Here is a 21,601-nt window from a genome sequence, read left to right as displayed (position 1 = left end):
GTTCTAAGAGAGCCGGTTCTGAACAGTGATGTGTAAACCTTGCAGAGTGATGATTGGCCAGAGAGACTTGTCAATCATGACGAAATGCATATATCCACAAACTAGCTGTTTGTAAAATCTCCAAGTTACAGTAGAGATAACATTTGACTCTTGTACCTCTTCAAAAGGCCAAAGCGTATTTTTACAAATGTTTCTTGGATCGGTGGCAGACAATAGACTCCAGCGAGTGCTGGACGGTGCAATATGAAACCAAAATAAAATGAGCATACATACAGTGTACAATGAAATGTGCCTTCCACATTTAGCAGATCTGTGGCAGTGAACACACCCTGAGCAGCGGGTAGCCATCCCTGGTGCCCGGGGGTCAGCTGGGTTTAATTGTCTTACTCAGGGACAACTTAGCCATGGATTAAGGGTGGAGGACTGTGCTGTTTGTTAATCCCCAACGCCCCATCTTTCCCAGCCGATTATAGGGATTTAACAACCGACCCTCAGGTCACAAAACTTTGTCTCTAACCATGAGGCGACAAAAACAACTCATGAACACACAATAAGTAAACCGTGCTTAACCTTACTGTCACTGTTGTGGTTTAAAAAACGGCCACAGTTCATATTAAAGGCAGTGTTTTGTGTCGTCATGAACCTACATTTTGGGTGGGGACCGTTGTAGTGAAAAACCAGCCAGGTACCAAACAGTGAGTAGAATCGTGTAGAGTATGTACCATGTCGTGGAAAAGCATCTTTATTACAACTGTAAGTCTCAAAGACAAGTGCATATTCCGAGTGATCTAAAGAGGGGTCTTCATTTTTCCAAATTGATCATTCCCAGCTCTAGTCTTTCCCTGTACATTGTTGTATTCCCTTGCTCTGTGTACCTCAAAAACACAACTTCTGGTTCAGGTTTGAGGGTTCGGCAAGTAAGCATTATGTCCAAAAGACAACCACCAACTAGCCTACTTTACTGTAGCTGTCATAAAAGTGAGGTCAGCCATCGTGTACTGGGCCTCTCCATTTAACTGCCCTAGCTGACTACAAACCACAGTGTGATTGGTAACACTTTCATTCTCATTGTCATCTGGACTACACTAGCAGGAGTCTGTGCTAAACGTCAGCACAGTTTAGCTCCCAGAATCTACAGAACCATTTTACAGGCTAATGCTTTTTATACGTTGCCATTTAAAAGTAAAAGTCCTTGACTCGTTACAAAATTGGGGCAGTGGCAAATGCAGGCATGCGAATCTTGTCATGGTGATAGCTTTTGCCAATATGGGTCATTAGCCAAGTAGACTTTGACTGTGTCTTATTTCAGCTTTAATTTACCCTCCCCCTTTTTCCATTTGAAGAAAATGAGAAGCTGTTAGAGTGAGGTGAACACTGGTAAAGTATTAGTTCAGCATTTCATCTTTGAACCACAGCCTTGCTGATATTTGCCTTTGAAAGATGTACTTTGGTATTTTCTTTGTGCAAAGAACCCAGCCCTCACCAAGGTGTCTGAAATTCCCCCATGCTTTTGGTTAAGAGCTGCTCAGAGGAAAGCATCATCTAAAACTAGACTTATTGTGAATATAACTGTTACGCTGATATGCTATGCTTGTAAATGGAGGCTTCCACTAGAGGGCAGACCAGAGAAAGACACAGGTAATAGCAGACTAAGCTCTGACACAGCCTTCATCCAACCTTTCCATCATTGTGATGCTGTTGATTATTGATCTTTTACGCATGTACTGCATATTAAGTACGCGAAGCATTTATTTTCTGATGACGTGCACAACGACACATCAAAAAAACGCAGGATATGCGTACGCGAACTCACAGCTAACAGCTGTATATCTATAGCCATAGATGTGGTGTTTACACATATGTTCCATTGTTTGCACATGTTGCCAGCTTGTCTTTGCGCACACTTGTACGTTAGATCTGAAGCTGACTGGCCACTGAACAGACACCCCCGTTCCCGCATATATTACTTATACAGCTGTAAGCTGTGAGTTTGTGTACGCATCATGGATGCGTCGCATATCCTGCGTTTGTTTGATGTGTGAAAATAAATGCTTTTATATATATATATATATATATATATATATATATATATAAATAATAAAGTATGTGAACTCCTCTGCCAAATGTACTCAAGTCTTTGTATGTATGGATTTTCCAGTCCAAGCCCTAGTGAATACACTAAATACAAGGCCATCGTGAGAGATTAAAGAAATGGGGGGGAGAGTTGGACAGTATTGTGGGAAGCAGTATTAGTAAAGCTGCTCTTGGCACCTACAGGAGTGTTGGTACATTAGCCAGAGCAGTTGTTTCTAATTTCCTTTTGTTTGCTCATGCAGTCCTAGCATTGTCGAGGCCATGTTTACTTGCAAATTAGCTTCAGAAAAGAACAATAGAGATATTATAGGGCATTTTTTTTTGGAAACTGGGTACTTTGGCAGATGAAAACAGGACAGGATTTGGGGTTTTATTATTACAACATGATTTAAAAATACTTTTGTGCTTTGCAGGGTTGCAGTGGTGGTCTTGTACAGTTACAGAGATGACTACTACAAGATTCTTCTATAAACCTGATGTCTTCTTTTTTTTTTTTTTATAACTTAAAAGAACTGTAGTGTGCTCTTGAAGGTTTATGACTTCTGAAATGAATGTAAATCACATAGATGCCAAAGGTATGAATGGATCATCAAGTGTTATCATGAGGGTCCAACGGTTACTGACTTTGAAACATTACATTGCGCATTTCCCCCTTCTGGACTTCAGCGTAGTGATATTTTGTCAGTCTTTATTTTCCTAAAGCTACCGTTTTACTGAAAGTGTTAACCCTTGAGAATGTATTATAAGTGCTGAAAAATGACACATTAAAAATGTATTTTTCCTTACCAAAGAAACCCCGGCTGCTCTCTTTGACTGTGTAACTGGGCAGAAAGTTGCGGAATGGAATGACGTCTACATTTCATGGCTCTATAAGCAGCATTAAATTATTCTGAGCCTCATTGTTCAGTTCACTGTTGGAGCTTCGGAAACACTTTTAATGGTGATTGCTTCTTCATCCAGACATCTTCCCTGACAGCTGTTAATTACTGCATTACTGAGAAAATTAGTCTGCAAATCAGCGTGTCACTGTTTAACCACAGGAAGTTCCATTAGGGGTCATATGATTTAAAAAAAAAAAAACAAACAAAAAAAAACTGATGGAGTGACCTTGGTACTTTTTTGAAAATGAGGACACAAGACTCACACTATATATTTATTTTTTTTCCAAAATAAGGTTACATTAAATCATCTAGGAAATATATATTTACAGTTTGCAAAAAAAAGTAAAATAAATAAGATCGAGGAATAAAAAGCTGATAGGAATGGAAATGGTTTACAAAATCAAAAGAAAATAAAATGTACAGCAGCTTTGGCTACTTGGGTTTCAGTCAACATCCAAACAACACAAATCTCCTTTACTCAAACTATAGTTTAGTATCAATAAATAAAACTATGTGAAAAAATAAATAATGTACTCTTTATCTAGGCTTCATCTACCTTTTTTTTTTTTTTTTTTTTTTAACATTTAGGAAATACAAACCGCCTCCAGGCCTCCTCCACTGGTTCCCAATTGCCCCAAATTTGCTCAAACACAAATTTGCTTTGCGTCTGTCCTCCCTCTCATTGCAACACGGACACAAATATTATTTAATATTGTGTTGTGGAACACTCTCTGGGTTTGGGTTTTCTCCTGCTGTTACAGAACAGAAACCCACAGAAATACTGTTTGCTGAAGCTGTGTACGATTTAAATGGAGATTAAATCTCTGTCCATGCATCAGATTTTCCAGGAAATATTTTACAGCTTTTTGGTTAGCATGCAATCATAGGAGCAGTGTCTTAAGGCACATTCTGTCCTTTTCTTTGCTAGTGGCTTATAAGACATCAAGGTTATGTTGGATGAATTGGTCAGTAATTAGAGTAGGCATAAAAAAACGAGCTGTAATTTAAACATTACCACCTTGTAAATTGAATGCGCCTCAGATGTTCTGCCTAGATGAAGCCCTGAAATGGCTTTGGCTTAATGCGAGTGTTCATCATTGTCAGCGTGCTAGTTGGATTGGACAGCTCTGTTTATTCTATTTTTGCCAGGTTTTTCTCGCTTCTTTACTCGAAGCAGATGCATTCCGTCGCAATCTTGTCTTCCCTGTTAGATCCAATATTAAGGTTTCTCTTTATCTGAGGCCCAACTTTACTCTCATATCTAAGTGGTGTCTAGTCTAAGTTTTTAATTCCCGTCTCTTACCACTTCAGAAGAAGCCATAACAAAGCATAGAAGTGACTAAAACTATAGGTACTTGGTACTAGAAGTAAATCGGAGATCAGAAGCCTTTTTCCTGCCTCTTGGAGGGCACCAAACTCTATTGTTCGATATGTAACTCAGTCATAGCAGGTCTGATTATTTTTCCATTTCCAGTATTCAATAAAACAATCAGCCAAGTAGCTGCCGTCTGATTACAACAATGTGAATGGACAGCCAGCTGAGTCGAAGCAAACAAACTCTCTGAACAAGTGTGTTGTGATTGTAGAGGTGGTAATCTTTATGCTCATAGTCAAAACTTTCAACAAAACCAGGTTCTATGCCATCTCTTCAGCCTGGGGTGATATGGCATTGAAGGATCGTCCATTTCCGGAAGTAGTTTCCCTCTTCATTGTTTGAATGGAGAGGCTTTAAAGCTCCAAATATGGCACAAGAGGCAAAAAAAAGCTGTGTAATAAAACAAAAAACGTCAAATGTCTCGCAATACTCTGCGGGGATTGATGGCAGGCAGAAGAATCCTCTACATGTGGTGAGAATTTCTCTGGTGGATGTGTGTGAAATGGAGGGGAGATGAAAGGAAACATCCTGCAAGTCCTGCCAGGTGACCCAGGGCGATGTTAGCGCTGGACCCTGGCGTGTCCGTTGCTTAGCTTGACTCGAGGGATGCTGATCCGCTCCCCGCAGGGTGAACTCGCGTCTGGGGAGAAGGTCATGCCACAGTCTTTCTTCATGCTCTGGAACTTGTTCTCCTTGGATGGCTCCATGTACACAACTGAGTTCTTGTTCACGTGCTTTTTCAGGATCACCGTCTAAAGAGGGGAAAGCGGGAGAGGTTCCCCCCAAAAAAAAGAAAGGCTTAATTAAAGGTACAGTGCCCGCTTTCAAACCTGCCAAGCTTCTCAACATGACCACACGTCTTAGTAGCAGTGTGTGGTGACTGTTTCCCTGTAAGGGGTGTCTCATAAAATATGAGATTAATTACAATTCCCCTGACACCCTAATTTCATTTCGTGGGAGAGTTGTGAAAATCATGTTGCAGTATTGTCTTCTAACAAGTCGCTGCCCACATATTCAGTGGAGGATAAATACATAAATCTCCATTAACTTCATGAAAGGCTTGTATTCATTTATAATGAGCACCATGGGTCATTAATCATACATTAAAAAATCCATAAAAGCTCAATCTAATATTTATATTTGGTAAGAATATTTTTTGCCGACACAAAGGCTTACTTTTAACCAGTCACACACACACTCCCTCTGTGTGGAGAGCAAAATGGTACACCTTTCATCCAAGCCTGTAGCTTTACTAGAAAATGAGTACAAAGCATAACATTGTTGTGCTGAATAATAGCCAAAAATAGAATTACTGAGGTCTTGGTTCAGTTTTGCATCATTTGCATTGTCTTTCATAGTGTATTTAATTGATTTTCAAGGTTCATTTCATGATAATATGTAGGTTTTTATACAGTCTGTGTGTGTGTTTCAACAGGGTTCCAGTGATGAGCCTGCTGTCAGTTCAATTCTTTCATTCATTGTAAGCCCCTCATAATGATCAGTGTCTCTGTGGGAGGAAACCATAGGAAACTCACACAGACACTGAGAGAACACCCCTGTGTTTCCACCAGTTTAGATGCGAACCAAGGATACATCATCAGCGTGGGGCATTGTGGGTGTGTTCAGTTTCAGCGGTGCAGTGCCAGCTCTAGAATAACGGACAGAGTCGTCATTGTTTGTTTACAGCGGCTTCAAATCAGAGCGAGATATGACACGTGTAAATGTTGCCGAGTTTCATTCCTTTTTTTATTTCCTAATATTAATTTATATAACATGCTGTAAATGATTGTGTCCAGCTCCAATGCAAGATAAGGCTTTATTTGAAGCTCTGAGCTCTTTCTGGAGCTTCTTTAGCTTCACGCGCCCACAGATGTCATCACGGTTGGCACCGAAGAACTAAATCTTCTTTGGTTCCAGCTGGGAACTTACGCTTCTGGTTCACAAATCAATTTATGTTTGTGGAAACATGCCAAACAGTTCAAAATTATGTTTAAGAATGGGAACCACTTTGGTTCATTGTTGGTGGAAAAGCGCTCTGTGTGGCACCAACACTGCAGTACCACCTCCATGCTGCTCTTAATTCAGTTAAATGGTTTTTAGTACTGGCCTTTTTTCACAAACCTGCTTTACAGACGTCCAGGTACTGAGTGAGTGAATAATGCCCCCTGAACATGAGGAAGAATTCTTTAAAGGAACCAAGACTTAAAAGGGCAGCCTATCTTTTTTTCTGGCCAACATTACTCATTAAAAGTGTGTGTGAAACAGGGCTTACAAAGGGCTCACCTTTTTAGGTGCACTGTAGCAGGACATCTGAACCCACTGCTTCTTCTTGTTGATGAGAATGGCTATGATGAGGAAGATGACTATAGCCAAGAGGAGGCCAGCCAGAATCCAGGCTGCTGATTGGTAGATGAGGGACATTTCTGTCTGGCTTGGCCCATCTTCACTCAGAACCCCATCGTCTAGGAGATGAGAGTATAGCATCATGCATTAAAGTCAGGTTCATGCATTTCCTAATCAATTCCAATCAAAACATCTCACGCCTCCTTTTCTGTACTTGTGCGGTGAATCTGCAACGTGTTATGTGCTGATCTTGATTTCACTGTAAACAGTATCCATCATCCACAAGGCCTTTGTCTTCTCACTCAACATGTGGAAGTTTACATTCGGCTCATTAGTCAGGCTCTTCCACTGGCTTGTAAGTGAGGTCAACAGCCATCAGCTCTGGGAAGAACCAATGGCTGTAAAGGCATGTAGATCTCTCCGCTCTACAAATATAAATCGCCTCCTAGCCCACAGCTCAGCAACATGAGTGAACGGGCAATTTGTTCTGTTGCCCCATGTCTATGGAGAGCACTCCCTGACCAACTGAGGGCACCATGGACGGGTGAGAGTTTTTATAAAAGGACCCAAAACATTTCTGTTCAGAAGAATATATGACTCTAAATTAAACCAACTGATGTTTTCATAGTTTCTTCTAGTCTCTCACACAAATGTTTTACCTGTAGCACAGTGAGATTTGTTTCAAAATTAAAGTGCATTACTAATAAAACATATTATTATTATTATTTTATGCTACATGAAATCCTTCTTTATTAACATAGTGTAATTCTGCATGGTGCTGCTCATTTGGCATTGATTATAGGTGACGTATTTGTATTAATGTTTGGAAACTACCTGTGATTGCAACAACAGGAGGCACTGTATGCATGGCGATCCAAACAGTCCCACTCTCAGCTATGGTAGTAGTGATATTGGCTTTGGGTTTAGCTGTTGTAGACATCATTATTGGAACTGATGTCGTTGCGACCTCTGTGGAACAGAAAAACAAGAAACCCAGACACATTTAATTACAAACAAGAATGTCGCAGACTTATCACTAGATATTACACGGAGCATTACGTTAATCAGAGCCTTGTGGTTTGTTGATCTAAACTGGGGTGTGATTACATTGCTGTGAAGGGCGGCATTCTGATGAGAAAGTGTTCCTTTGCCTTGTCCAAAAACAAACAGAAAGAAGAAGATGAAACGGCTACAAATCATAGCAAACAATGCATGCTGCCATTTTCCTTTCCTCTAAAGGAAAAGCTGAGTGAGTGATTTGCCTCAATTTCCCTTACTCTTTTAGAGTCGCGCCCCTTTTAAATGCAGACAGGAAAGACGTGTAAAAATGAGGATGTTGTGGGAATGCTTTTGTTGCTCCGACCTTGGCTTGCTGCAGTGAACAGACGCGTGGTTGCCCATGCCCAGGGCTTCAGTACAAGTGTGAGTGCCAGTATAAAGCATTGCTTCTTAGAGATGTACAATGATTACTTGTTGTGAAAGAAGTAAATCAAAATGGATGCCAAAGGATGATCCACCATTATTACTTGCATTACTGATTCCAGCTATTAGAGATTTGGTATTTCTGGAATCCATCGCTGGCAGTGGTTCCCTTTCCTGATCCTAGAATAGCCCTTCCCTTCATGTTTTCCCTGCTCCAATATTCTTACTTCATACAGGAAGGGCCTGCAAAGTGTCTGATCACAGTAAGAGCAGGAAAAATTCAAGGACAAGGCTAGGTAGAGAGTTAAAGTCCAAAACCAATCTGCACCGCAGGGGAGTCTGAAAACAATCAGAGTCTGATCCAATTTCAAAACTGACCCAAGCATAAAGCCACAGTCCAGTGGGATTTAAATGAGTAAAATGGACACTTTTGAGTAGCCATTCAACTTCCCAGAACACCCCAGACTTCTCACAGACAGTGAACCAAGGCAGGGCTTGAACCCCAGGACACCATACCAAATTCAATATATGTTTATATGTTAATGAAGTTTAATAGTATTTATATGTTCCAATTATCCCTATCTGTTGCTGCTCTGACCTACAACGGTGGGTAAAATCAGAGAACGACTGACAGTGCCGTTGCCATGACAACATAAAGCAAGTGGCATCAGTAGTGTGGGGTTTTAGCCCAGTTAGCCTGGGTTCAGAGGGACATGCAGCAGATGAGAGCTGAGAAGTAGCCAGGCAAAGAGACTGTAGCCTATAACATTCATTAATTTATGTTTAGTCACACATATAGAGCCTTTTTGACACCCAATGATGCTTTACAATCAACACTGCACAGAACGGAAATCAACACCGACACACACTGGCAAGATGTGGCAGTCAAGCATACTCTCATCCAGTAACGCCCATCCACCTGGAGGACTGCATCGGTGCTAGGAGGTTCACGCAGGATAGAGTGACGATCCATATTTGGGCATACAGACATTCAATGGTACACACTCATTCACACACATCAGGAAAATTTGTAGAGTAGCCAATTCCATGCTTATGAACTGTGGGAGGAAACCGGAGAGCCTGGAGGAACCTGAAAATGTAAACTCACCCATCTCCTAAAGTATTGAAATACTACCTGTTATTTCTGATAGTACCAGTGTTTAAAAGTAATAGTAATTAATTAATTATTTAATTTATTTATTTATTTTTACAAGGGTGAGCCTCATTGACATATATTCTGCCAATAATGCGAGTGGTTGACTCAAAGCTCCTAGTTTGAAAGTTTGTTTTAAGGTAAAACAAAGCGCAGGGAACAAGCTGTAATATCAGAAGCAAGGTGTGAGAAACAGATCTTGACAACTGAGCACAAACCCAGCCTGACACACACAAAAGCCCCTTTCACACATGCATGGTTACCCTGAAGATTTTACCTCGAGGAGCTGTATGTGTTAACGCAAACACCTGTGACATTTGCCTCGGACTTTACACTGACTTTATCCTTTTAGTTCCCTAGTAAAAACTCTATGTAGAAATGTCTAGGTGAGCGCACGTATGAATGGAGCAAGGAATGTTCCAGAGAATCATGCTTGGATCTCCTGCACACGCTGCACTGCGCCACCCCATGCTGAAAGCATGCAGAAGATTTCCTTCCACGCACACACACACTACTCAATAATAAAAATGGCCTCCTTGTTTCTATGCTCATTTTCCATTTCGTCAGCCCCACTGACCATATAGATTCACTTTGTCGTTCCACAGTTACTCCAGCAGCTCTGCTGTGTCTGATCCACTTGTACCAGCGCAACACACATTCACTACATAATCGTCACTGCAGCGCTAAGAATCCACCACTGAAGTAATACCTGCTATGAGGTGGTTTTGTGTGGGTCCTGACTACTGAAGAACATGGTGAAAGGGGGCAAGCAAAGCTAAGCAGGGCAATATATGGACTACAGCCTGTAATTGTGTGAATACACAGTGCACATATACGGCCAGTGGGGCTGATAAAATGGACAATGAATGCGCTTGACCCCATTCTCATTAAAGTAAATGAGAAACAAGAGAAGTATGGGAAATGTGACATTGAAAAAGGTAATTAGTATACTATGGTACTATGGGTATGTTCAGACTTCCCTTGGTCCCATTGACAGTCAAACCAAAGTAAGTAAAAAAGTGATGTGACGCACGTATGAGGTTTATTTTGCAAGACATTTGTCCGAATCATCATCTGGGCTTAATGCACATATCAGAGTTGTGTACATTTACCTGGAGGTAGTTTTTCCAGAGCAGCAGCTCTGGTTTTACCAACTGGAAACACAGTAAGAGGTGGTAAAATGGATAAAAGGAGTCAGAACAGCACCAGGAAGGTCAGATGCAGAGAAAAGATATTAGAAGGTCAATCCTCTGTGTATTTTTTGTGATTATTTTTACATCTTGGTAGGTCACGTCCTGTGTTTGTTTGTTTCGAAGCCTTTGGTTTGTGTTGTATTTATGCTTGAAACAAAGCACACCAGAGTTCATTTAGAAACAGGCCGTGACCCACCTGTTTGGGCGGTCTCAGACTGCTTGTTTGGTGCACCCCAGAGTTCATAAGAGAACTCTTAACGAACTGCACTAACAGAGCAATTGCACCAGGGTTAGTTTTAATCAAATCAAGACTGACAAGTCGGAACATACCCTTAAACTACTCAGTCATTTAACCCACAGGGATCCGACAAGTGGTTACTAACCTAGGCAGTGTGGACAGCACTGGCCCTTGCGCAGAACTGGAACTCTGCATTTGGCTGCTGGGCATCTCTGGGAGAAGCACTGGACAGTGCCATTGTTGCATGTACAGCTGGTGCAGGCGTTGGGCTTCCATGAATCGCCAGCCAGTAGGACATCTCCGTCACTGGAGATACAGTACTCTCGCTGGCTGCTGTTGATGGGAAGCAGGGATGTGTCTTCTGCAGAAACAGATGCACAGGACTGATAGGGTTAACACTAAAACCACAGCTCAGGGTCTGTAGATAAGATCTGTTCAATAAGGAGCTGCCTGTGAAGAACACAGCCTTTATACTGAATGCTGGAACTGTCATTTTAAAATTGAGTGGTTCCCACGTTTCCAGCCACAGAGGCCCCTCCATTCATCATAGTGCTGCATTTGACAGTCTGCATTTAGCGGCAAGATGGGTCGATAAGCCTGACAGGCAGTTGCCGGGGAGGGCCAGGACTTTCTCAGGCAGTCATGCAAGTCTGATTTAAGGCTGGAGTTGAGGGACAGCAGAGGTGGTTCTGTTGTTTACTACAGAGGGTGTTTGAGGCACGCATGAGTGGCCGTCTAAAGTAGAGCACAAAGGAGCTTCTAGAGAAAAAAAACAAAACAAAACAGCAGCCACATGTGTTTCTCGTCCCAGGGTGGTCATGTAAAGACATCCAGATCTGGCCGGTCAGTTTATTAGTCTGAGGCGGACAGTAAAATGCCCTGTGGACAGCTTTCGCCTCTCATTCCTCTCTGACTTCTTACCTGCAGAGGGGTTTAAACCTTTTTCGATATTTATTTTCCCTTTGCTCTATGAATGCTAAAGGGTGCATATTATTTAAAAAAATCAGTTTTCCTTGAGGATCTGGAGTGTACCAACCCACAAAGTGTGAAACAATACAGAAACTACACAGGTGTTTTTGTGGGCTGCTCAAAATATGGGGAAAAATGTGTTTCTGATTTTCTGCTGCTCCTTACATCAACTGTATGCGCATTAGGCAAAGGTTAAATTGTGTAAAACAGACAAAACCAGAGCAGAGATATGGTGCAAATAAATAAAACCAGGGGAAAAAATAAAAGAGCAGAGAAGGAAGACAAAAGAGCTATAATTGAGCTTCTATACGCCTCACGTTTCATTGTTTGTGGTTCATTCTCATTTAAAGAAACAGGCTCTGAAACGGATCGTTTTGAACAGGGCTGTTTAGACAGCGAGAGAATGGTGTTGTTTGATCCTTGCAGGATTTTGACTACAGCATGTTACAGATGTTTCATTAAGACCTCTGGGAACTGTGTTAACTTGTGGAAAAGGGGGTATAATATGTCCAGTCTAAGTGGAGAAATATGAGTTACTGTTTACAGTCTGAATTGTTCATTGCTTTCTCAAGACTATAATTTCTTTAAAATGTACTGAATCTTGTACACCACCTGTTAGCAGGGCTGGGCTGTAATACCATATACAGCTGTACTTAAAAATGTGGACGGTATCTCAAAATGAGGGCAGTATTTATGACGTGTGTATGTGTGGTGTTTCAAATTTCTGCTCTGTGTCTTTAAGTACAAGGATAAAAGGTTAATATATGTGTGCATCACACTGGGCACTGTGGGAGCTCATGGATTGGTGTTGTCACACTCCTGAAAATTGTTGTAGAAAAACGCAAACCCAATAGCTCACTGCAGTTGTGAGTTTTGGTTAAAAAAGAGAGGAAGCTGTAATAATAATAATAATAATAATAATAATAAGTTAAATTTAGTAATAATAAGTTAAATATAGTGCCTTTCACAAACTCAAGGATGCTTTACAGAGTGTGTAAAATAAATAAATAAATAAAAAAACAGAACAAATTCTCAGAATACTTTGTGTTCACAGGTACGAGGCTTTATACTTTAAATATGTGTGTTATGAGCCTCAGTTCACTGGAACTGTGCCTGTTACCACATGTGCCCACTATGCTTCTAAACAGGGTAGAACCTAAGTCTTATTTCCCTTATTTTCAAAGTTTTCTGTTCCTCCAGCACCAGTCACTGAAATTTGCTCTCTGAGAAATAGGTGTTTATTGTGAATGTGTGTCAGTGTGCACTGTCGGGCTGTGCTGAGGTAAACTGCACAGCACTGAAAACCCTTCACTCATGAGGCTCACGCAGCCCGACAGTGCGCGCCCCCCAGCCCCACGCCCACCCCACAGTAATACAGTGTAAAATTATTACGATGGTATGACGGTCTGAAAAATGTAGCTACCGCCCATCCCTACCAGTTAGAACAGTGCAAATGGTAGCCCACATTTTTGTAGGTTATTAATCAGGACATTTTATCTTGTGCATTGAACTGCAGACTGAGTCTATTTTTTTAACCCATTGCAGTCACATAAAACAAGGTTTGGCTTACATTCAGCATGAAAACAGGTTTCTGTTTGCAGTGCCTGGAAGTGAGAGATACCTGGGCAAGTGTAGCAGCAGGTGTCTTTGCTCCTGGTTGGTGATTGACAGAGGGTAGGGGGACACATTTCTGTATCACACAGCACTCTGCCTTGCCTGCAAGTACAGCGTGTGCATTCATCCAGATTCCACGTCTCGCCCTCCACGTAAAGATCTCCTCCAGGAGCGCGGCACACCACCATGTCCATTCCCTCCATCTGACCGCTGCCCAACTCCTCTGTATCAAAGAAATCAGCAAAACTAGGACTTCATACCAATTTAAACATGCCTTAATACAGTGAAAATATTTAAACACCCCAGTAAAATTACATCTAGATTTCCTGGAAAACACATGCATTAACACAACAAATCTTTTGAGGGCAAGAACCCAACAAATTTCACAGGTAGAAAGACAAATATATTGTCTACTGAAAACAAATTACAGTTTAGTTTTTTGGTTTGGTGGGGTTTATTTCATCATTTCCTGGTCAGTGGGCTGACCGTTTGACTGGAACAGTGCTTGGTTTAGTTGCTCTGTAGGAGTGGCTTGTTTGCTTTGTGACTCATGGTTTTATATTGCCCACCTTAGAAGTAGAAATGTAAGTGTAAAATGAGGTACAACACAGGTAAATAAGGGTGTCCAAAGGTGTGGCATCATGTCACATGTGCAAAGCTGACCACTGAAGGCCTGTGATCTCATTTGTTTGAGTTTTAGGAACAACATCCAGCTTTTCTTACAGGTTATCCACCTACCACCATTTTTATTTACTTTGTTTTCTTCTGTTATAGAGGCTTACTTCCATAAAGTGGGCAAGCTGGGAGGATGGTGGGATCATATAGACATGACTATATGTATTGAATTTTCTCAGATTTTAGCCATGATCTTCCAGCGGCAGGCAAATGTTGGCAGGTAAAAGCAACACATTGCTTGATGCAAGTATTAGGTGCAAGTGTGTACCATACAAATATCAGTTATGACCGTCTTTCCACTGCCTTGCTATATTCAGGTAACTAGTGCAAGAACAGTCCAAAAACACACGTTGGTAGGTGGATTGGCGACTCAAAAGTGTCTGTAGGTGTGAGTGTGTGAGTGAATGTGTGTGTGTGTGTCTGTGTTGCCCTGTGAAGGACTGGCGCCCCCTCCAGGGTGTATTCCCGCCTTGCGCCCAATGATTCCAGGTAGGCTCCGGACCCACCGCGACCCTGAACTGGATAAGCGGTTACAGATAATGGATGGATGGATGGATAGTGCAAGAACAACCACAAACTTGATGCAAAGCCCTGAATAGCACCCCATAGTTCTTAAATGTGGTTTAATAATCTGCTTCACATCTATGAAGAACATGATTGTCTGGCTTTTAAATAACACATTTTTCTCCTCTGGTGCCAACAGCCACTTACGCTGTGTATGGACCAAAGAAATTAAGAGGCTATAGGGTTAAACCACAATAACACATTTTAAATCAAAATGTGTTTTGGTTGTTTCTATTTCCAGCACAGATTATGGCAAAAACATCTAAAATATTCGTCATAAACAAATACCCAAATAAACACAATGCAAAAATTACTGAGGAAATGTCCATATATTGTAAAATAAGTCAATAATGTAATCATGGCGACAGGCCAAGTGCTGTGATCAGGTCCCCATTGATCTGTATCATATCTGTAGGTTTATTTTTGGTTCCAAACAAGCAGGCCAAAATTTATTCAGTTACACTCAGTTTTCAATAACTGATCGGAGGATATTCCACAAAGTTTAGCCAGATTAACTGAGAAATCCTGTTTTGTGGAAGACCTCCCAGGTGTACCTAAGCACCAAAAATCAGAGCCTGACCACAAATACCACACCCTGCACTGACCTCAGATTGGTACACATTAAGTAAGTCTGACTTTACATAGTAAGCGCAATTTAGCACATACCCTCGCAGGTTGGACAGCACTGGTGTGGTCTGAGAACTGGCTGTGTGCAAGTGGGCACGGGGCAAGATATGAGTACACACATCTCACGCCCAGCATGGCAGTAACAGTCTCTACAGCCATCGTGCCAGCTCTCTCCTTCTTCAAAGCGTTGCCCATTTGCAGTCAGGCAGAAGCTGGGCACTGGAGGAGGAGCAGTGGTGGTGGTGGCTTCACTCTCTGAAAAAGTTGCACACATTTTAAAAGTGACAATAAGTTAATGCATTTTTTCATGCAGGTTTCCAAACACAATTTCTATTTATATGCTGAAATTAATATTGTATAAAATATATAATTATATATATTTATCAGTATGTCAAATTCAGCAAATAAATAGAAATGGTAAGACATGTTTTCTCTGTAGAGGATATGTTATAATTCCTAACTGTTCTGAAGGATTTGGATCAGCCAATGAGTGAAATGTGATTTTTTCTGGCGAGAGCTGAGGCACAACTCCAAGAGAGGAAATTTAATCTTCAAGTCATTTAAATTTATAGAATATAAAGCCTGTTGGTTAACGCTGTTCAGATTTAACAGTTCATTTTCCTGCAAATAAAATAATTTCCCTTTACGCATTGCCCAAAATAATACCCACATTTTCACCACTGTGGGTGTGAAGTAGTATTCTTAATAACAGTGCTAGAGTCTGGTTTCACTGACTGGAAAAGCACCTATTTTGACAAACTTTATTTGCACATCTGTGCCATTTAAAAAGCCACAGTACCAAGCCAAGGCACGTCTGTTTGTTTCATTTCCCAAAACAGGCCTTCATTTATTAACAAGGGTAAAATATATATTCCTGTAAGATTTTAAATCACCTGATCCAGATGTTTGAGAATAGCTTCGCTTTGTTTGTGTGCACAGAGGGACCAAGAAATGACCTAAGAATCAAAACTAACCCTTACCTTAAGAATTAATAGAATTACTGAGAAGAAATAGTTCATAATCTCAAGATGACATTTTTAAATGAATCATTCTTTTAAACCTTCATGACCTCAGGTATTTATTTATTCCTGCAGAATTTCCTTCCCAATTGTTAGTTGTCTTGAATTCCACCACTTCAGAGTGTCTCCTGTAATTGATACAGTGCCCACAGACTTCTGAGGGTGAAGGTAAACACACTGATGCGAGTCAATGCTTCTTTCTGTACTCTGCTGATGCAATGTCAGTGAACAGTTGTAGCATGTGGTAATGAGGTATTCAAACTGTGCAGCGCATGCTGAGATTGCAAACATAGTATTTAAACAACTCTGTTGTAAAACATTTTATTTTCACATTATGAATTTTAATTTTATTTAAAAAAAAAATGTTTTACACTAAAGAGTCAAAATTAGTATTGTGATCAATTTAGGATCAGGGTTTTGGCTGCTTAGGACTAGTCTCAGCCACAGGCGCTCTGCCCACAAGCAGAGGGTGAAACTGATACCTTCAGTGCACTAACCCAGCCTCACTGTCAAGATTCTGCCAGTCGCTTTGTACTGGCTCTGGTATTGGTCCAACGTGTATAGCCAAAATGGGCAAATGGGATGATGTGACATGAATTTTATTATACATACGCTGCATTAGTTTGCACATTGACAAGTTGGTTTTAGATGAGACGTGGGCTCATTTCCTTCAAAACCTTGCAAGAGGGCCTCTGGAGGAAATAGACTAAATAGCTCTACACTATACCAATAGGAGTACTTGGGCAAGACTCCTAAAACTACATTCATCTATATTTTTAACATGATTAAATGATGGATACAATCTCTCAAATGCCATAAATGTAACCAAAATGTGTCATGCACCTATGCTTTATAACTGAAGAAACACACCATGTCCTTCCACTGACCTAATTATTTTAAACATTTATGGCAGCGTTCATTACAATGCTTTCAAAATAAAATCTGAAAGTTCAATCTCTTCCACAAAATAGCTAAGTTCCAAAAGCCTGTCTGTGGTCTATGTGGGCTACATTTCTAGACTGCTGTATCATCAAAGGCTGTTCCAACCATAAGGGTCCTTTGAATCCTTTGGAATTTTGAAAGCCTACTTTCATGAGGATGCTACTTTCACGCTCTTCTGTTGCGCATAAGTCTTTGTGCATGTGTTTGACCAAAAGAAAGTTCACAAAGAAATGCAGACACTTATGTAATTGGGAGTCAACATCATTGTGATATGATCAAGTCATTATATGGTATTGTCAGGTAGTGTCGCTGTCACCACAGATCCAGGGACCTGGAGGTTGTGGGTTCAAGTCCCGCTCCGGGTGACTGTCTGTGAGGAGTTTGGTGTGTTCTCTCTGTGCCCATGTGGGTTTCCTCCAGGTGCTCCTGTTTCCTCCCGCGGTCCAAAATCACACATTGGTAGGTGGATTGGTGACTCAAAAGTGTCCGTAGGTGTGAGTGAATGTGTGAGTGTGTGTTGCCTTGTGAAGGTTGGGCGCCCCATCCAGGGTGTGTTTCTGCCTTGTGCCCAGTGATTCCGGGCAGGCTCTGAACCCACATTACAGACAACGAATGATCCTTCGTCCGGACACTCACCTTTGCAGAGGCACACATTGCAACCCTTCCTGGTCTGTTTGTAGCCCTCGCTGCATTGCTTGTCACAAGTGAAAGGGGGACATTTAATGCAGCGACACATCTCACAGCCATGCTTGTTCCTCCTAAAGGGGTATGAGAGACAGTTACAATCAAACTGAGCTCATGGTAAAACTGGTGAGGAACAATTTCAGTTCGTGTCTTACTAAACTGACCTTAGCCTTGCTTCTTACTTCTGTTTCCATTCATCAGCATAATTGTCTACATGTGCCTGTCTTCACTTTTTCTCCTCACTTTTAGCTGCTTTGGCCAAATGAGGTGTGTACACTGCTGGCTTTATCAGCTTTAAGACCAACAGGCATTAATCTATCAAGCTCAACTAATTGAGTGCAACCTACAAGGTCATGTTTCAGGTCATTCAATGTTTTGGACTTCAGCCACAAAGGTGAAGTTAGGCCTGTCACAATAGCAATTTTTTTGTGGTCGAAATATTGTAAAATATAAATAATCATGGTAAAAAAATCTTACTGTCATTTTAAGACAAATTGTGCCACTGATTATACATTAACAATGATTATCTAATGGTATAATAATGCAATTACCCACTTTTAAATATCAATGAAATTATTTTGCAAAAATGTACTTTTTAGGAATATTTAGAAACTAGAATTCTAATAAAAATATATTTAAATATCAGAATAAATAAAACTAATATAAATAAAATATATCATACCAATATTTTTAACCAAATCGATATAACGTCTCCAGAACAGAGCATGCGGCTAACATTTCGGTGAGGTTAATTCTTAAGTAAACAAACACACCAGTAAACACAATGGCCAATATTGGGGTAATAAAATTAATATTATTAAAGAAATGTCTATATATTGTACAAGTCATTAAACAAAATAACAGCATGACCCCAGGCTTCCCAGTGCACAAATTCACAATACAAAATCACACAAAGAGTACAGTGTACAGTGATTCCTCACACAATACAAGTAGACATATCACGTCAACACCGGTGAAGATATAAACCCTAATACATGAGCATGCCATATAATAACTGAAAGCTCAACTGTACTCAATTGCTCTTTGTTCAAGGTACTCTGGGAAGACCAAGGAGACAGATGGTCAAGCCTGGTACAGCAGGGCATATGGTTCTGCTTTCCTTCCCACTATATTAGTTCCCTTTGAAGAGTCCAGATAAAAGCAGCACCCAGAAACATGTGAGATCCCTGCGGTGCGCACGCCATTCCAGCACTAACAAAGCATGGTTTCCCCCGGCCCACTTAACTCTTCCACTCATCCGCTCCTCATGGGTCTATGTTCAGATGACAAGAAGCACTTCTTGTTTTCAATATCCATGTCAAAGACACCTCTGTGTTCCATTCATAAGCTCTGACCACTTCTGAATCTGTCACTGAGGCTTACTTTCACCCTCCTAAATGACCAACTCATGGCTATAAATCTCTCCTCTAACAGTTCTGTTCTCTCTTCCTTGTCTTTTCTTCGACCTCTGTTACAATGTACTAAAAAAAGTACTACAAAGTACTAACTGTTCTAGGATTGTTCTATGCACTGCAGTGACAATAAGGTGGTGATTAGTGTGTGTTTTACTTATATGGGTGAATCAGACACAGCAGTGCTGCTGGAGGTTTGAAACACTGTCCCTCTGCTGGGGCTGTGCTATTAGACACCTATCTTTTGGTCAACCTTTTATACGGAAAGTCAGGGATGATATCTCTCCATTTGCTGCACAGTTTCTGATGGACTATTCAGTCTGGTGGACTATTCTCAGTCCAGCAGTGAGACTGATGCGTTTGTGAGTGAATGTGTGAGTGTGTGTCACCCTTTGAAGGATTGGCTCCCCCTTCAGAGTGTGTTCCCGCCTGGACCCACTGCAACCCTGAACTGGATAAGCGCTTACAGACTTACATGAATGAATGAATGAATGAATGTCAAAGTATGCAGAGCAACATGTGCTCTTGTATGGTCATTGGAGCTGAGAGAAGGGACAGTGAGTATAGAAACGAGGAGGTGGTCATAATGTTATGGCCAATCATCAGCCAGAGGTGGGAAAATTCAGGTCCAGATTCATTTTAACTCTAAACATGAAACTCTGGAGAGGTTTTCAACTTAGAAACTTTGAACATCTGCAGAAACTTATTAAAATCCATGATCTTTAAGAACATATTACTTTTTAAAATGTGCTCAGAGGAGCTAAGGAAACATAGCTCCGTACACCAGTTCATACAGAGTAGTAGAGTTTTCCAGTTCCATATTGCACCATTCGGCTTTGCTGGAGTTTTTTGTCAGCCACCTATCAAATGAGCTTTTGAACTTTTTCATAAAAATGTGGGGTCATTTTACGAGCTGCTGTTGTTGGAGAGAGTTGGACAAAAACAAATGTGATCACCACAGTAACTTGGAGATTTTCCAAGCAGCTAGTTTGTGCTGGTGGTCTGCATTTCAGAGTATAGACAAGTCTCTTTGGCCAATCAGGGCTCTGCAATGTTTACAGGTCAGGTTTAGTCCCTACTTGGCCTTGGTGGGAAACACGTGTGAGCAAGGACTAAAATAGTACTCGGTTCCAGGGACCAAGTATCAGATTTGGCTAATGGAAAAGCAAAAGAGCCATGACGAGTCGAGTAAAAAGCTCAATTAAACAGCCTTCATGTTCTGCTTCCTAGTGGGAATTCATTTTTCCAATAAAACTAAGACATCATGCTTTTATGTGGTCTTGGATTTATCTGAACTTAGACATGAGGAAAGGATACAAGGCAAGGAAATGAGGATGAACAGTTAAATATATGAGATCCTTGCAGGACCAGTATCCACTGTACACAGAGTGGACCTTAAACTCTGCGCTAGTTGCAGAGGCCTTTTGGCTCATTTGCTGAAACAACAGTAATGTGTGTACTGAGCTGGGCCCACAGCGGGGGCTCACAGTGTACAAACACTGAGACGGGGTGTCCTGTGACCTCTGTTTAAAGTGGGCCTGTGGAATTTCACTGGGGACTACTGCTGGATCAGCACAAATTCCACTGGGCCCCCACCAACGAACCCACTACGTCCTGTCAGATAGGATGATATTTTAGCCCTATTGAGAAGGGGAAACGGTTTAAGTCCTCCATTGTGCAGAGCCCAGGAGTTCCCCACTGTGCCAAATGTCAGTGCAAACAGCCTGTGTGCTACACGCTGTGACACATGCTAGGCTAGCCACGATTTTTGAGGTTGAGTTGGAGAATCTGGGGCCATGCTCATGCTCTCAAGGCATTTGAAACACTGAACATCCATAAAGCTGACACCGGCCTCCTGCAGCGTTCGCTGACTGACTGTTGAATTAACATTTTTGGAGAGGTCACAAAAGCAGCAAATCTTTTCAACCACAGAACTTCACCTCAATATCAACAAACATATTCACAATCTCTTTGTGCTCCACTATAAACACAGCTCTCTCCCAAAGAGGAAAATGGACAGACCAAAGGCTTAAAGCACCACGGCTTAGTGATCGTTCTGAATCAAAGTTCTATAAACTGCAGTTTGAGATTCAATGGGATGAAGCCTCTTGGTCCAACTTCCTCTTGAACCACATCCCAGAGGACCTGGCAGAACCAAATCCTGCAGGGACTCCTCAAGACATGGTTCAGATACCAGAGGAATTGAATATAAGATACACACAGGCTGCGTTTGTGAAATCCGGATGATTGATCATTGTATTGAAACAGGGGGATGCTTTATGAAATAAAGAGGGACTGGAGGTCCCAAACCAAAGTTTTAACAATACTTCAGACCACAGCGTGGATTTCTAAGTTCTTATAAACCATAAATCATCACTAGTGAGAAGTAAACACAT

At 41.2% G+C, this 21,601-nt stretch overlaps 2 protein-coding genes across 5 annotated transcripts in view; one reads left to right on the top strand and one right to left on the bottom strand.

The window, feature by feature from the left end:
• The window catches only part of eif2ak4 (eukaryotic translation initiation factor 2 alpha kinase 4), a 42,596-nt gene extending 39,717 nt beyond the window's left edge, over nt 1–2,879 (top strand). For all 4 annotated transcript variants that reach the window (XM_066673423.1, XM_066673420.1, XM_066673421.1 and 1 more), the window contains one exon: nt 2,508–2,879. In XM_066673423.1, the coding sequence (XP_066529520.1) occupies nt 2,508–2,565 (58 nt within the window). In that variant the 3' untranslated portion in view covers nt 2,566–2,879. The remainder of the gene's footprint in view (nt 1–2,507) is intronic.
• A 410-nt stretch (nt 2,880–3,289) lies between these two features.
• LOC136708751 (cysteine-rich motor neuron 1 protein-like) overlaps nt 3,290–21,601 on the bottom strand; it is a 75,408-nt gene continuing 57,096 nt past the window's right edge. The window contains exons 9-15 of the mRNA XM_066683519.1: nt 17,746–17,867; nt 15,188–15,403; nt 13,290–13,505; nt 10,845–11,060; nt 7,528–7,662; nt 6,634–6,812; nt 3,290–5,102 (exon numbers count right to left, since the gene is read on the bottom strand). Of these exons, the coding sequence (XP_066539616.1) occupies nt 4,911–5,102; nt 6,634–6,812; nt 7,528–7,662; nt 10,845–11,060; nt 13,290–13,505; nt 15,188–15,403; nt 17,746–17,867 (1,276 nt within the window). The 3' untranslated portion in view covers nt 3,290–4,910. The remainder of the gene's footprint in view (nt 5,103–6,633; nt 6,813–7,527; nt 7,663–10,844; nt 11,061–13,289; nt 13,506–15,187; nt 15,404–17,745; nt 17,868–21,601) is intronic.

The sequence above is a fragment of the Hoplias malabaricus genome, chromosome 1 (assembly GCF_029633855.1).
Source record: "Hoplias malabaricus isolate fHopMal1 chromosome 1, fHopMal1.hap1, whole genome shotgun sequence".
Classification (NCBI taxonomy): domain Eukaryota; kingdom Metazoa; phylum Chordata; class Actinopteri; order Characiformes; family Erythrinidae; genus Hoplias; species Hoplias malabaricus.
The sequence above is the reverse complement of the archived record's forward strand: the minus strand, read 5'-3'. Positions and strand labels throughout refer to the sequence as shown.